This window comes from Callorhinus ursinus, unplaced genomic scaffold (genome assembly GCF_003265705.2).
Source record: "Callorhinus ursinus isolate GAN/ISIS: 27379988/994484 unplaced genomic scaffold, GSC_fseal_2.0 scaffold61, whole genome shotgun sequence".
In the NCBI taxonomy this organism is placed as follows: Eukaryota; Metazoa; Chordata; class Mammalia; order Carnivora; family Otariidae; genus Callorhinus; species Callorhinus ursinus.
In genome coordinates, this window is record NW_027397123.1 from 1412896 (window position 1) to 1428737 (window position 15842).

At 56.9% G+C, this 15842-nt stretch overlaps 1 protein-coding gene across 1 annotated transcript; it reads left to right on the forward strand.

Annotated features, from left to right (window-relative positions):
• Positions 1-305: 305 nt before the first annotated feature.
• On the forward strand, positions 306-15805 carry MAP4K1 (mitogen-activated protein kinase kinase kinase kinase 1). The gene is made up of 31 exons (XM_025854365.2): positions 306-554; positions 725-782; positions 898-988; positions 1710-1774; positions 3270-3325; positions 3415-3462; positions 3635-3677; positions 3778-3850; positions 4257-4388; positions 4786-4848; positions 4944-5025; positions 5466-5582; positions 5820-5898; positions 6436-6494; positions 6573-6616; positions 6697-6741; positions 7457-7499; positions 7936-8098; positions 8191-8273; positions 8604-8688; positions 9683-9759; positions 9850-9910; positions 10721-10829; positions 10914-10972; positions 11196-11299; positions 11876-12050; positions 12325-12387; positions 12583-12672; positions 12756-12826; positions 13479-13534; positions 15629-15805. The coding sequence occupies exons 1-31, from the start codon at positions 456-458 to the stop codon at positions 15696-15698; spliced, it is 2463 nt and encodes an 820-aa protein (XP_025710150.1). The 5' UTR covers positions 306-455; the 3' UTR covers positions 15699-15805.
• The last annotated feature ends 37 nt before the right edge of the window (positions 15806-15842 follow it).

The following is a 15842-nucleotide window of genomic DNA, read 5'->3' on the forward strand; positions in this document are numbered from 1 at the left end:
TCAGTGCACGACCACTCCTGTGCTGGCCTACCATCTCCATCTCCGGATGGTGGCCAAACCCTCAAGCACTCAGCAGACTTTCAACTGTGGTTTTTAGCCACCGCCCAGAACGCGGGAGGGGGTGCCAGGGCACCACCCCCCCCCATCACAAGAGAGTTTGCATCTGGTTTACATTCAGCCCTAGGCCCTGGAGGTGGGGCTGCGGGGGGTCCCCTGGGTCCCAAGGCAAGCTGCCCCTCACAGGCTCTCAGGGCCCAGGGGACAGGGGGCGGAGCCCGCTGCACAGCCCTGTGCTGGGGCAGGAAGCGAGAGTGGGGACGGGGGAGGCCACAGCCGGTGGAGGCAAGGCAAGGCGGGTGCAGGGCGCAGGACGTGTGGGGAGGGAGGGAGGTGCCACACTCGAGCCCTGAGGCCCTGCTGGCCCCTGGGCACAGGCCCAGCTCCAGCCCCCAGGGATGGACCTCGTGGACCCCGACATCTTTAATAGGGACCCCCGGGATCACTATGACCTGCTGCAGCGGCTGGGTGGCGGCACCTATGGAGAAGTCTTCAAGGTGAGGACACCCCTCCTTCTCCATCACCCTCAGACCAGCGAGCCTTTGGGATGAGGCCCAAGAAGGGAAGGGGATGAGAGAGGATCCCAGTCCTTGGCTTTGGCTCAGGGATGCTGAGGAGGAACTCGGGCGAATGGAGCCTGCCTGACTGCCAACTTCCCCTTTACAAGGCTCGCGACAAGGTGACGGGGGACCTGGTGGCAGTGAAGATGGTGAAGATGGAGCCTGGTGAGGACACAGGCGCGCCTTCCCCACACCCCTACCCCTCCTCTTGGGACACCGGGATCGTCTCCCCCATAGTCCCTCCCCTCAGCGGTCTCTTCTTTCCTGTTCCTCCTCACAGACGATGATGTTTCCACACTTCAGAAGGAAATCCTCATCTTGAAAACGTGCCGGCATGCCAATATCGTGGCCTACCATGGGAGTTACCTCTGGTGATGAGCCTCAGACCTGCCCTGGGACCATGCCCAGCCCCTAGCCCAGAACCCCCATTCCTGACCTCCAATCCTGGACCCCCCTTTTAAACTGGGCCCCCCCAGCTCGATCCCCAGTCTGAAGTCCCTCTTTTCTGACCAGAGTGTTCTCTGATGTAATCTGCAGTTCAGGACTCCCATTTCTGAGCGGGGATCCCCAAAAGCAATCCTTTCGTAGTAAGCAAACCTGAAAGCAAGTCCCCTAAAACTAATCGTTTGTCATCCTGCCCTTCAGGCCCCCCAGTTCCATTCTCTGCTCCTTTCATTCCCTAAATCCCCGCACCCCTAAATTAAAATCCCTGATGCCCCAGTAATGACATCTGTCCCCCCAGACCTGGCACCCTGAGCCCCTTTGTCCCCCCTGAACCTGACCAACTTGTGAGCTATCTGCCCTGTCTTCTGGGTTAGCGTAGATTAGCAGAGTTAGGAGTCCTCCTGGGTTAAGAGTCCAAAGACCTGGGTTCGAGTCCAGTTGACCCTGAACATAGGTTTGCTCTCTGAGCCTCAGCTTCCCCACCTGTAAAATGGAAGTGGGATGATCTCACTCCGGTGGGCAAGGGGAGGTGGATGACAGCTATCACCTTAAGGTTCTTATTGAGCTGGAACAAGACAAGACAGTGACCTGGAGGTGTCCCACAAGTGATGATTTATTCCTGCTGTTATTACCACCCTTGAATTGTAGGCTTCAGAAGTTCTGGATATGCATGGAATTCTGTGGGGCTGGTTCTCTCCAGGACATCTACCAAGGTGAGAGGAAGGGCAAGGGGGATCCATGGAGCACCCTCCTATCTCTCTGGGGTTGTGTCTTTTGGGACCGTCTTTCTGGTCCACATTTCCTGCAGGGAGCCCCGCTCTGGGCCCAGGCCTGGCCTGGTTGGTGCTGGGAATACTGTGGTGACCGAGTGGGCCCTGGGCCCGTGCCTCCAGCCCTTGACGGTCCGGCCCCGATCTCTCTGCATGCATTCATCCCCTCCCGTCTTCCTTTGTCTGCATTTTCTCACCAACGTGTCCGTTCAGGTGTTTGAGTGTTTCTGCTCTTTTGGCCCATAGCCGGGTCCACGTTTTCATTGACTGAGTGAATGAATTCCTGTCTCTCTCTCTCTCTCTCTCTCTCTCTCTCTCTCTCAGCCTGCTTCTCGCTCTTTTGGAAAATTTGAGGATGGGGATGGGGTGGGCCTCTGATCACCTCTCAATTTCTCATGGTCACCTCTGTCTTCGGCCTCCTCTCTGTCTCCGTTGAACCCCAAGATCTCAAATGTCAGACAAAGAAGAAATTCCAGATTAAGTCACCAGGGGGGAAACTGAGGCCCTCAGAGAGGAAGTGGCTCACCCAGCTGGTCTACCAGACCTGGTCTCTGACCCCTTCTCTCTGTCTGGTTGTCTCCCTGTCATTCTCTCTCCACCTCTGTGTGTGTGTGTCTCTCTCTCTCATTTTTTCTTTCTTCGTGCTTTTGGGTCTCAGTTTGAATCTGTTCCCGTTTCTCTGTCTTTCTGTTTCTCTCTAATTATCTGTGTGTGTGCGTTGGTGCCCGTGTCCCTCTGCCTTTCCTCATTTTGCAAACTCCCATCACCCCCTGCTCAGAACACTCCCATGGCTTCCATTTCCCTCTGAAGAGAAGCCCGAGCTCCCCAGGGTGACCCCCACCTGCACCCAAGCGGCCAGACTTCACCTCCTACCCCTTTTCTCTCCCACCCCCACTCCGCTCCACCCACTTTGCTCTTTTCTGAGCCCACCAGGCCCTCTCCACTGCTGGGCCTCTGCACCAGCTCTTCTGTTCCCCTCCCAGCTGGACTGATCACATCTTCACCCTGACACCTTCTCAGAGTAGGATGGACCTCACCGACCACCCTGTAAAATGTCATACCCCTTCCCACACATATTTCCTATATTCTTGCTATTTATTTATTAGCATCTCAGGCGCTATGCTGGAGTTATCTTGTTTACCGTCTGTTGCCCCGACTGGAATGTTCCCTCCACAAGGGCAGGGATCTCTGTCTCTTTTGTCCACAGCTGTCTCCCCAGTGCCCATCACAATGCCTGGCACCCAGTGGACACAGTAAATATCTATTGAATGAATCTGTCTCCCTCTGGCCTCTGGTTCCCTGCATTGGTCGCTGACTGTCCCTCCATCTCTCCCACTTGTCCCATCTGTTACCCGCTCCCCATGTGGGTGGGGGCCAGGGTCTCCCCGGGGCCAGGTTTTCTGGTTCCCACCCAACGCCACTGATGTGACCTTTGCAGTGACAGGCCCCCTGTCCGAGCTCCAGATTAGCTATGTCTGCAGGGAAGTGCTCCAGGTAAGGAGAGACCGGGTGGGCCTGGGTCGGGGCAGGGCCCTGCTCCAGCCCCTGGGCACTCACAGCCCCTGTGTCCACCCTTCTCCCAGGGACTTGCCTATCTGCACTCACAGAAGAAGATACACCGGGACATCAAGGTGGTCTAGGGGCAGAAAAGTGGCCTTGGGGGGGGGCAGGAGATGGAAGTGGTGTGTGGAGGACTCAGGGTGGTGTGGAGCTGTGGGGTGGGGAAGGGCCACGGGGTGGAGGCAGCACTGGGCTGGGGGGGGGGTCTCTATGACAGCCTCTAATTTCCCCCTCTCTCCCCAGGGAGCCAACATCCTCATCAATGACGCTGGGGAGGTCAAGCTGGGTGAGTGTGGGGGGTGGTGGTGGGGAGGGGACTGGCTGGGGGCCAAGGGAATAGTGCACCCCGGGTCACCATGTCTCTCTCTCTCTCTCTCTGCCTCCAGCTGACTTTGGTATCTCGGCCCAGATCGGGGCCACACTGGCTCGACGCCTGTCTTTCATCGGGACGCCCTACTGGTGAGGGATGCCTTGGTGGGGGTGCAGTGGGGGGGCGGTGGCCATCCCCACCCGGATCACTTGGAATCTCCTTCCTGGCTCCTTTCCCTGCCTCTGACTTTCCCTGTTGAACATTCTGCTTACTGTTTGGCTCTCTCTTGAGTTTTCCTTTTGCCTAGGTCTCTTTCTGTTGATGTTTCTTCTGATCGGTCTGTCTCTGTCTCTGTCTCGACCTCCCCGTGTCTGTCTTTATTCCGGTCTCTCTCTTCACCTTGACGTTGCTCTGCATCTGGCTCTCTCGGTGCCCCATTCTCCTCTCTCTCTCTCTCTCTCTCTCCTGCCCCCCGCCCCCACGCCAAGGAGTGGCCCCCTTCCCCTCCTGGTGTCACCCCCGGCTCTCTGAGGGTCTCTGCCCCGCCCCCCCCAGGATGGCTCCAGAAGTGGCGGCCGTGGCCCTGAAGGGGGGATACAATGAGCTGTGTGACATCTGGTCCCTGGGCATCACAGCCATCGAACTAGCCGAGCTGCAACCGCCGCTGTTTGACGTGCACCCTCTCAGGTAGGCAGGCCTGACCAGTATCCCCCAGCCTTGACCCTGAGCACCGCCCCCCCTCCACCCACAAGAGACATCCCTTCCTCAGAGCTCACTCTGAGACCTCCCCAGGGATCCTCTCAACCCAGAAAGCCTTTTCTTCAGCCTCCACAGCAGGGAACCCCCCAGCGCAGGGACTCCCTATCTGGAGGCCCGCCTCACAGCTGCTGTAGCTCTGTCACGTGACAGACAGAGTCCCCGGGAAGTGACAGCCCAGCACCTTGTAAAACTGAAACCCCATTCTGGTTCTGTCCCTTGTTTTGCTCTCTGCTGACCTCAGTGCTGTTGGGGACCCCTCGAGCCATGAGGTCTGACCCCCCCCCATTGGGAGTCTGAACACCACGTTCTCCCCTTACTCTTCTAGAGTTCTCTTCCTCATGACGAAGAGTGGCTACCAGCCCCCCAGGCTAAAAGAGAAAGGCAAATGGTAGGACAGGGTGAGGGAGGGGGGAGCCAGGATTGAGGGTCTGCTAGGAGAGTTTCTGGTCTCCTCACCCCAGAACTTGGCTTCTTCCTCCCAAGGTCGGCTGCCTTCCACAACTTTGTCAAAGTCACCCTCACTAAGAACCCCAAGAAACGACCTGGTGCCACCAAGATGCTCAGTGTAAATGTCCCCTCGCTTCCCGGAAGAGCCCTTCCCAAACTCTCACCCCCAGAATTCCCCAGGACCTCCCCAAGATCCTCCAAATTGTACCCCAGACTTTTTGCCAAGATACCCTGAGTTGTTTAAAACTCACAAATTTCCCAGGGTCTCCAGTCCCATTCCTGGGTTTGCTCTGGAATTCCAGGGGAAGCCCGGTCCCCTCTGAGACACCTCTGGAATTCTCCATTTGGCCCTGCTGGGAATTCTAGATTCTTCTAATCCCTTCCAACCCCTTAAAATCCCCCAGTCTCAGCTCCCCAGGGTTCCGTGCCTTCTCCTTAGGTTGGCACCTTCCCCACTAGATTCCCTTAGACGGGTTCTCAGGCCCGTGTCCCAGCCTCTCCCCCACACCAGGGACCTCTCCAGGGGTCTGTCCGCTGACCCCCTCCTCCCCTCTCTAGCATCAGCTGGTGTCCCAGCCCAGGCTAAATAGAGGCCTGATCCTGGATCTTCTTGACAAACTGAGGAATCCAGGGAAGGGGGCCCCAGTGGTCGAGATTGAAGATGAGGAGCCCGAGGTGAGGGTGCCCTGGCCCACAGAGTGATGGAAGCTCCCAGACTTTGCTCAGGCTGTGCACCCTGCCAGGAGCCCTTTCCTGCGGCCTCTCTTCAGAGGAAAAAGGGGAGGGGGGAGGCGGGGCTTGGCACAGGGCTGGGGGCATAGAGGGGTAGGGGAGAGCCCGAGGCTCCCAGCTGGGCCCACAGGGTGGGAGGGGTGCCAGAGGGCTGTGGCCCTGAGCTGCCCCTCTGCCCAGGTGCCCCCTGCTGTCCCCCGGCGGATCCGGTCCACCCACCGATCCAGCTCCCTAGGGATCCCAGATGCCGACTGCTGTCGTGAGTAGAGAATCCTTAAGCTTGGGGATCCCTGACCCTATAATAGATCTGAGACCCACTCCACCCCCCCACCCCCATGATTCTGCCAGAGACCCTCAGCACCATCTGATCTCATGATCGACCCTCAGAGACCCTCGTCGCTATCTGGCCCTGCGAGAGATTCCAGAAAACCTCATCACCGCCCGACCTACAAAATGACTACAGAGACACACCCCCCCCACTTCTCTGACCTGCGAACAGACCCCATGAGACTTCCCATAACACCAAGACCCCCAAAGAGACCTCCGAAATCTCTGTCACATCCCAATACCCAAATGAACCCTGAAAACAAACGCTCTATAACTTTGAGCCCCCACCTCCCTGGTCCCAAACCTTGGCCCCGGCCCCCCAAGTGAGACCCTGGAAACCAAGACCCTTCCCCCTACAGGACAGCTCTGGACCCAAGATCTTGACCCTGAACCCTCCCCCTTCAAATTCTCCTCTTTGCCCAGACCCATTTTCTCAGCTCACTGTGCTACTGTTTCCCCCCGCTTCCAGGGCGGCACATGGAGTTCCGGAAGCTCAGAGCGATGGAGTCCAGACCCATACCCCACACGGTGAGAGGCCTCCCCCTGCTCTTGCCTCGGACGCCCTCCCCTCCCCCTTGGCACCGCTGACCCTTTACCATCCCACAGGCCCACTTACAGCCCCCTGGAGACTTCAGGAGCAGCAGTCCTAGGTCAGGGACCCTCAGTGTGGAGGGGAGGGGGCTGGGACATGTGGGGGCACCGCCTGAGGGTCACGCCTGTCACTCCTCAGGAGGCAGCTGTCGGAGTCTGACGATGACTATGATGACGTGGACATGTAAGAGAGCCGTGGCCCCCAGCCCCACCGGCCCTCACCCACCCTGCCTTCCTATGACCGCCGTCTCCCTTCCAGCCCGACCCCAACCTCAGCCCCTACTTGCCTTCCGCCACTCATCCCGGACCCTGACTAGACCCTTAATACCGCCTCCCCCGGCACCCCCCACTTTCCTTCCCCCACCACAAAGCCAACCCCCAGCGCCACCCAGACCCCCCACCTCGTCCCCGCCCCCAGCTCCCAGATGTTGCTCAGACCCCGAGTCTTCCACTGCAGCCCAAACCCTCAGAGCCCAGCCTTCATCTGCATCTTCCCCCCTGGGAACTTGCCCCACACCAGACCCTTGGCCCAAGACCCCACGTCAGCCCCAACAGTCAGCCCAGCCCCCAGGCCTGCGTCTGCCTCACGCCCCGACCCGTCCCTTCGGCACATCTGGCTGCCGTGCCCAGCCCCAAGCGAGAACCCGCGCCCCCGGAGCTCGCGTGATCTGCGGCCCTAGGTGACTGAAGGTTCAGGCTGGATGCATCCTCCACACTCGATATCCGGCATCGCTGTTGCCAGGATCATCATGGCTCGGAGGGCTTTAATCCTCGGCTCCAGCCCAGACCCAGTCATCCCTGGCCCTCTTGATCTCAGACCTCCAGTCCCAAACCACCCCACCTGCCCCGAGTCCTTGTTAGCGACACCCCCGCCCACTCACCCCGTCTGTGTGTTCCAGCCCCACCCCTGCAGAGGACACACCTCCCCCACTCCCTCCCAAGGTAAGTAAGGCCCTGGGCCCGCTGGGGCTGGGGGCCGGGGCCCAAGAGGCCAGGGTCCTTAGATGCTGGGATACCGGGCACTCTAAGGTTGGAGGGTGGGACACCGGGTCCCCTGAAGTCTGGGAGATGGGATGATGAGCACTTTGGGATCTGGAAGCAGCATCCTTGAACCTAGGGGTGGGATTCAGAGTATTTAGCCAGATGGGCACTGGTCCTGGGAACCCCCAGCACAAAGCGCTCCGGCATTAACCCTTCAGTTGATGATGGGTGGGGGGTGGGAGGTCAGGGTTGATGCCGGGGTGGTGGTAGGACACTGTGAGGAGGGTCAGAACCATGACCAACGTCAGTTCTGGTAGAGGCAGGGCTGGGATTGCAGGGTGCCCTCTCTCTGAGACCATCTAAGGTACTTTCCCACACTCCTCCTCTGTCTCCATAGCCCAAGTTCCGCTCTCCATCAGATGAGGGGCCTGGGGGCACTGGGGATGAGGGACAGCTGAGCCCGGGGGTGCTGGTCCGGTGTGCTAGTGGGCCTCCCCCCCGAACCCCCCACCTCGGGCCTCCCCTGGCCACCCGCAGCCCGCACCTAACTGCCCATTCAGGTAATGGGGCAGGCTGGGGCAGGAGGTGGGCGGGGGCGTGGGTTGGGCAGGGGGGCCTTTGGGGGCTGATTCCCCCCCCCACCCCGTCTCAGAGCCCTCACTCTGGAACCCAACCCCCCGGGAGCCTGATCAGCCCCCATTGTTACCCCCCAAGAAGGACAAGATGAAAAGAAAGGTGAGCCCGGCCGTGCCCCCCAGACGGGGTTGGGAAGCCTGGGGGTGGGGTGGGCGGAGTGGTGGCGATGAGAGGTGACGTTTGGTGACCCGTGCCTCTGGGCCAGACGCTGAGCTCACGTCTTTGTGTGGTGTCAGCCTTCACAGATGCTGGTAGAAATCCCAGAGATAGGCGTTATCCCCCACTTCGCAGATGGGGAAACAGAGGCAGAGAGGTGATAAACCTTTGAGGAGGCAGAGTGCTGGCACTCTTGGGTCTTAACCGCTGCACCTTCCTGTCCCCTCCTTCCTTCTGCTGGACCCGCTGCTCTGCCCCCCGTGGCCTGCCTAGGGATGTGCCCTTCTCGTGAAGTTGTTCAACGGCTGCCCCCTCCGGATCCACAGCACAGCTGCCTGGACACACCCCTCCACCAAGGGTGAGCCCTCGGCGTGTCTCGGAGAGCAGGGGTGGGGGGGGTGGGTGGGGAGGGGCCCTAATGGAGGCACAGAGGTGGGAACAGGGGAGGGGCAGAGCTGAGGCGGGACCAGAGCCCAGGGTGACAGTTGGGGTTTGGGGATCAAAGATGGGTAGAGTGAAGATAGATTTGAGGGGAAGAACTAGGAAAATGAAAGTTTGGGGGCCAGGAATGTCAGATATAATAGAAAAGTCCAAGTTTGGGATAGATGGGGGACAGTTGGACCCCATGAACCTCAGTGAGAGGTTATTGGTAGGCTGGGATCAGAATTTTGGGGTTCGGGAGTTTGGGGGATGGGAATGCAGAAGGGGAAGAGTTTGGGGATGAAAGATGTAGAGACGAGGTCAGTGGCGGGGGGGTAAATGTTAAAGAAACAGCATTAGGGGCGCCTGGCTGGCTCCCTCGGAGGAGCGTGTGACCCTTGATCTCAGGGTTGTAAATTCGAGCTCCATGTTGGGTGTAGAGATTACTCAAAAATAAAATCTTAAAAAAATTACTAAAACTTGTTTAAAAAAAAACAGCATTAGAATTTGAGGGGGACACACTGTACAGAAAAAGCCACACTTCAGAGGGCCCGAGTTTGAGGACCCGTGTTGAAACAAGATTAGCATTTGGGGACCAGAACTGGGAAGACAGAAGGACAGCACGTAGAAGGCTATGTGGGGAAGCACGGACTAATGTTGGGGTCAACAGTGAGGGGGTGGGGTCCGGCTTTGCAGGATTTGCGGGCCCGAGCATGAGGGTAGGTGAGAATGAGATCAGCTCAGGGGACGGGGTTAGGGTTTGAGTTCACATTTGGGGAAACAGAGGCTGGGAGAGTCAGTATGGGAGTAAGAGAGAATGAAGAGTCAGGGCTGGGGGACAGACTACCAGTGTTTGGGGTCAGACATGTTGGCGGTCCGGGAGGCCCAACAGGATGAGGTGGGTCCCAGCGTGCTTGTGTCTGGCCCCACAGACCAGCACCTGCTCCTGGGGGCAGAGGAAGGCATTTTCATCTTGAATCGGAACGATCAGGAGGCCACGCTGGAGATGGTGAGGCACAGGGCCTGGGGGCCAAGGGCAGGGGGACGGAGTTGGGGCTTGCTGGGGTCTTATGGGAGCCATCTGCCCCGTTCTCCGCAGCTCTTTCCCAGCCGGACTACCTGGGTGTACTCCATCAACAATGTCCTCATGTCTCTCTCAGGTCTGGCTGTGGGTTGGGTGGGAGGAGGGGGTTCAGAAGTTAAGGGGTTGGGAGTCAGGGGGTTGGGAGGTAGATGGGCACAGCTGGAAAAAAACAAAGCCAAACAAACGTACGCTCCCTCTTCACAGAGCCTGCAGTTAAAATCCCAGCCACCTTTTCCCTGGGGGACTTGCTCCCTGAGCCTCAGTTTGTCTCTCTGTAAAATGGGGTTCACAATAGGTCTCACCTCCAGTAAGTTTTGAGGTGAGGTCTACAGGAAGTCTTTACATTTCCTTGATGTTTAGATGCCAATTAGAACTTATTCCATGCTTTACTAAAATAGAGTGAGTGAGGAGTTATAGGTTACAATTTTGTGTTATTGTTTTATAAACATTTTGTATAAAAGAATTTCTAATCTATGGGGAAACGCCAAGCCAAATAGGCCGCATGAGTTAGTTCATAATCACATCTGTGACGACACGCTTTAGGAGAATTTCTAGATCGGTTAATAATCAGAGAATTTCTAGATCAACTTAATAATGTGCGTAACTTCCTCTCAATGGTGCAGTGTCCATAGGTTCTCATGTGGCTGCAAGTGCAGGAGGATAGGGAACATATTTATCTTACTCCTTGTTCACCAGAGCCCAGCACAGTGCCTGGCCCACAGTGGACACTTAAAATATGTCGACTGAAAAAGGCATAAGTAAAAGTGCTTGAGACTTGGAGCCTTGGGAGTTTCAAAGGGATGGGGCCAAGTGAAGGGACAGGGAAAGGTGGGAGTGCCTGGTGTCCTATAACTGCCTGCTTCCCCCCTACACACACACACTGCAGGAAAGACCCCCCACCTGTATTCTCATAGCATCCTGGGCCTGCTGGAACGGAAGGAGACCAGAGCGGGAAGCCCCATCGCTCACATTAGCCCCCACCGGCTACTGGCAAGGTACCAGCTCCCAGTGGCGCCACAGACCCCTGGGATCCCCCCTTCCTGCCGTCCCTCCGCATTTACGCCTGCTTTCTTCTGCAGGAAGAACATGGTCTCCACCAAGATCCAGGACACCAAAGGGTGCCGAGCTTGCTGCGTGGGTGAGAGAGAATCCCAACTGAGCGGACCTGAAGGGGGGTGTGGGGCTGGGCCAGACGCGGGGCTTGGGCTGCATCTACCCGAGGGGGTTGCAGAGTTAAGGCAGGCTGTCCAGAGTCCGGGGAAATATGTGTGCCCTTTCGGCGGGGGGGTGGGGGGGGGGGGGGCGGGGACGGGGAAGGGGAGAGAGGATTGGCCCTAACCCATCCCTACCCACCTCCACAGCGGAGGGTGCGAGCTCGGGGGGCCCGTTCCTGTGCGGGGCATTGGAGACGTCCGTGGTCCTGCTTCAGTGGTACCAGCCCATGAACAAGTTCCTGCTGGTCCGGGTAGGGGGCCTGCAGAGGCTGGGGACTCTGTGAGGTTCAATGGCTAGGGCCTTCCACTCGTTCTGCTTCTGCCGAGAGTTTGGTGAAGCCCCGCTTCCACCCGAGGCCCCGCCCACCTGCGGTAGGCGCCCGAGGCTCCCCCTCCGGAGGGCTTCCTGGTCCTTAAGCTCCGCCTCTCACCCAGCCTACTTATTTTTCAGGCCCTATGTCCCATCCCCCCGGGTCTCCAAGAGACCCCACTCAGATCCTTTGAGTCTAAGGAGACTTGGCTGCCTGTGAGGTTACGCCCCTCCGGGGGCCCTGCCTTTCTGTCATGAAGGCGGCACGACCCGAACAGAAGCCGCGCCAACTCTAAGGCCACATCATCTGTCCATTTCTAAGGAGGCATCACCTCACTCCTCTGGGCTCTCACCCCCTGAAGTTTCTAGACGGCATCCCTCCGAACCGAGAGCCCAGGAGATACTTGCGAAGACCCCTGCGGGCTCTCCTCCCAGGCCCCGCCCCTCTCAGGCCCCTCCCCTCCCAGGCCCCGCCCCACGCCTCCTCTGAGCCCGCCCCTCCCTGTGCGGCCTGCAGCAGGTGCTGTTCCCGCTACCGACGCCCCTTCCAGTGTTCGCGCTACTCACCGGGCCAGGCTCCGAGCTGCCCGCCGTCTGCATCGGCGTGAGCCCGGGGCAGCCGGCGAAGCCGGTGCTCTTCCACACCGTGCGCTTCGGCGCGCTCTCCTGCTGGCTGGGCGAGATGAGCACAGGTGAGGGGGGGGGGGCGGGCTCGCTGGGGGCGGGGCTGCTGGGAGGGGCGGGGCGGCGGGGCGGGGCTTTAGCCCTGAGGTGTGATTGGGAAAGGGGTTGAGCCTGGGGCGACGGGAAGAGAGATGGATATAGATTCGACCCGTGAGACTGAGGACCCGGCCGGCCGCGGTGATGGGCGGGGCTTAGCCTGCTGGCTTGGGAATGGAGAGGGTGCCCGGCGGAGGAGGGCAGAACCCCGCCGAATTGGTTTTTGAACCTCCTCCTGTCAAATAGAGCACAGGGGACCGGTACAGGTGACCCAAGTAGAGGAAGACAAGGTGATGGTGTTGATGGACGGTAAGGACCCTCCTGCCTCTCTCCTCCACTGTTCCTGCATCTCCGCCTCGCAGACCCTGTGCTTCTCGGAAATGCTGAACCCCTACAGGCCTTGCCTGCCTCCTGCTTTGCTTCTCAATGAATTTATTGTCCAGTCCCTCAGCGGTCCTTCCTTCCGAGCCTCTCTCTTAAAACCCTCTCTCTACCCTCTTCTAGGGTCCCTGAAGCTGGTGACCCCGGAGGGAGCCCCAGTCCGGGGGCTTCGAACTCCGGAGATCCCCATGACTGAGGCGGTGGAAGCCGTGGGTAGGTGCAGGGATGGGAGGGCCCCCGGCTCGGAGCGGAGGCTCGGTGATACCCAAGGGTGACGGGCACTGCTTTCCTCCCAGCTATGGTCGGGGGTCGGCTGCAGGCCTTTTGGAAGCATGGAGTGCAGGTGTGGGCTCCAGGCTCAGACCAGGTAAGCGTCTCCATCTGAACGCCCGCAGCCCCGCCCCTAGTTCCTCAGATGGCCCCGGGGGGGACTGAGGCAGGGTGTGGAGCCCTGACGAGAAGCTTCCCCCGTCTCAGGGCAGACAGGTCCTCTTCTATACCCCAGGGTCTCTCGGGTCCGGAGCTCATTCCAGGCCACAGTGCGATCTTATGTAAGAGATTCTGCTTCCCTCTGAGCCTCAGTCTGCAGCTATAAAATGGGGGTCACTAGAGAAATATGTGGGTGGTTAAGAGCATGAACAGATTGCCTGGGTTGGAATCCAGCTGATTGAAGCAAATGACTTCACTTTCCCATGCCGTACTTTCCTCAGCTGGAAAATGGAGCGATAAATGGTCCTTAGCTCATAGAACACTGTGTCAGATGTTGCCCCTATATGTTTGTATTTTATTTAATCTCCTCGATCACCCATCAGGAAGGTCCTATGATTTCACAGGTTAGTATAGTAATCTGAGGCACAGAGAGGTAAAGTAACTTGGTTGGGTCACACAGCTGGTGAATGGTGTTAGCAAGAATGATTATTTCCAGACCTAAGACTAGAAGTTCAGAGACACCCCCCCCCCATTCTAAGGGATGGGGGAAGAGTCTTCTAGATACTGACACACACACACCTTTTCCCCAGCTGTTGCAGGAGCTGAGAGACCCCACCCTCACCTTCCGTCTGCTTGGCTCCCCCAGGTATGGACATGGCGAAGGGGACACAGAACCTGGGGGGGGGGGGCTTCTGATGTGGAGAGGTGTCTTGAGATGCCTCCAGCCACCTATATCTTTGGCCTGGACATTCTCTCCTGGTCTCCCTGCTTCTATCTCTGCCCCTTGTAGTCCATTCCCCATACGGGAGCCAAGGGGACATTTTTGTTTTTTAATTTTTATTTTCACTGTTTATTTTGGCATAACTTTAGGCTCACAGAGAAGTTGCAAAAATAAATTTAAAAATTAATCTTAAATTCTTGTATCCCTTCATTCATCCAGGTTCCCCGGTTGTTAACTTTTTTGGTGGTTTTTTGGGGGTTTTTGTGTGTTTTGTTTTTACCACGTTGTGTATATGTACATAATTTTTTCTATTTGGGTGTGAGTTGTTTCCTAAATCAAAGCAAAGACCTACACCTGCAGACCACAATGCAGCTGCCAAAATCAAGGAAATAGCACCAAGACAACACTACTTTCTAAGCCACACACCCATTCAAGTTTCACCAGTTGGCCCATGATACTTTTTTTTTTAAAGATTTTATTTGAGAGCGAGCAAACGAGAGAGCATGAGCAGGGTGAGGACCAGAGGGAGAAGCAGACTCCCCGCTGAGCGGGGAGCCCGACGTGGGGCTCCATCCCGAGACTCAGGGATCATGACCTGAACCACCCAGGCGCCCCCCAATGATACTCTTTATAACCAAAAAATAATACTTTTTTCTGGCCCAGGATGATGGGGAGTGCATGTAGGAGTCAGGTTTCTTTGGTCTTTAGCCTGGGACAATTCTTCAGGCTTTTTTTGTTTTTTCAGGACCTTGATACTTTCGAAGAGTACAGGAAGGTTGTTTTCCAGAATGTCCTTCAGTTGGGTTCAAGGTTTCCAGGTTAAGCATTTTGAACAGGAATACCACAGAAGTGATGGCATGTCTTTCTCCATGCCTCCTATCAGGAGGCACATGTCACTTTGTCCCATTTCGGGTGATGTTATCTTTGAGCATTTGGGTAGGGTGGAGTCAGCCTGGTTTCTCTGCTATAAAGTTACTTTTTGTATTATTAAGTATCTTTTGGGGGTGATTTGTTGAGAGTGTGTACATATACTGTTTCTCATTAGACTTTCACCTACTGGTTTTAGCATCTATTGATGACTTCTGCCTGAATATATCATGAGGATAGTTACTAAATTGTTTCTGCCCTTAGTTGGCATGCCGCTGTGGGGAGGATCTGTCCCTTCTCCTCCGTGTGTGTGTGTGTGTGTGTGTGTGTTTTTCAGCATAGCCTCATGGATTTCCATTTTATTCTTGGGGGTTATTACTACAATTATTTACTTTGAGGCACAAGAACTCCCATATTTAACCAGTGAGAGCCCCTTCAAGCATCTCTCGTGACCTTTTGACATGTCAGAGAGGCCTTTTCAAATCTAAGTCCCATTGCGTCACTCCTGTGGCCTCAAGATAAATAGCCAGTCCTGGCCACAGCCCACAAGACTTTGACTTCTGCAGCCAAGTCCCAAGCTCTCTCCCACCTCAAGGCCTTTGCCCAGGCTGTTCTCTGCCCAGAACGCCCTTCCCTGACCTTTCACCAAGTTCCCTCCTGAGCCTTTTTGGGGCTTCATCTATTCTTTTTTTTTTTTTTTTTTAAGATCCTATTTATTTATTTGAGAGAGAGAGAGAGAGAGAAGGAACAGTGGGGAGGGGCAGAGGGAGAAAGAGAGAGAGAGAGAAGCTGACTCCCCGCTGAACAGGGAGCCCGATGCGGGGCTCGATCCCAGGACCCGGAGATCATGACCTGAGCCGAAGGAAGATGCTTAACCGACTGAGCCACCCAGGCGTCCCCTCCACCATCTATTCTTTGGGCCACCTTAGCCGACCCTTTGGGATAGTTTCAGTGCTGTTTTGCACTGCTGTAATTCACTGACTTCTGCTGGTCTCCTGTTCTAGATTGGTCTCCCGTCCTCAGGGGGAGAGACCATGTCTGCTCATCGCTGTGACAGCCCAGCGCTGTGCCGGTACAGCCTCTAGTGACTCCTTTGTGAATGAATGGGTGGACAAATGAATGAATGAACTGACTTCTCTCCTCCTTCCCCAGGCCTGTGGTGGTGGAGACACGCCCAGCAGACGATCCTACTGCCCCCAGCAACCTCTACATCCAGGAATGAGTCCCTAGGGGGGTGTTGGGAACCAGTCCCTGCACCCCTGTCCCCAACGGACACACATTAATGGTCACAACACGCACTTGTCTCCCAATAAACATGACTCCAGCCTCTGCTGTCATCTTGTTCTTCCAGAGAGGAGAGGGGAGG

Coding starts and splice junctions, on each gene's coding strand:
- MAP4K1 (XM_025854365.2), top strand. CDS start 456: ATGGACCTCGTGGACCCCGACATCTTTAATAGGGACCCCCGGGATCAC. Junction 555..724: donor CCTATGGAGAAGTCTTCAAG/GTGAGGACACCC, acceptor CCCCTTTACAAG/GCTCGCGACAAGGTGACGGG. Junction 13,535..15,628: donor CGTCTGCTTGGCTCCCCCAG/GTATGGACATGG, acceptor CTCCTTCCCCAG/GCCTGTGGTGGTGGAGACAC.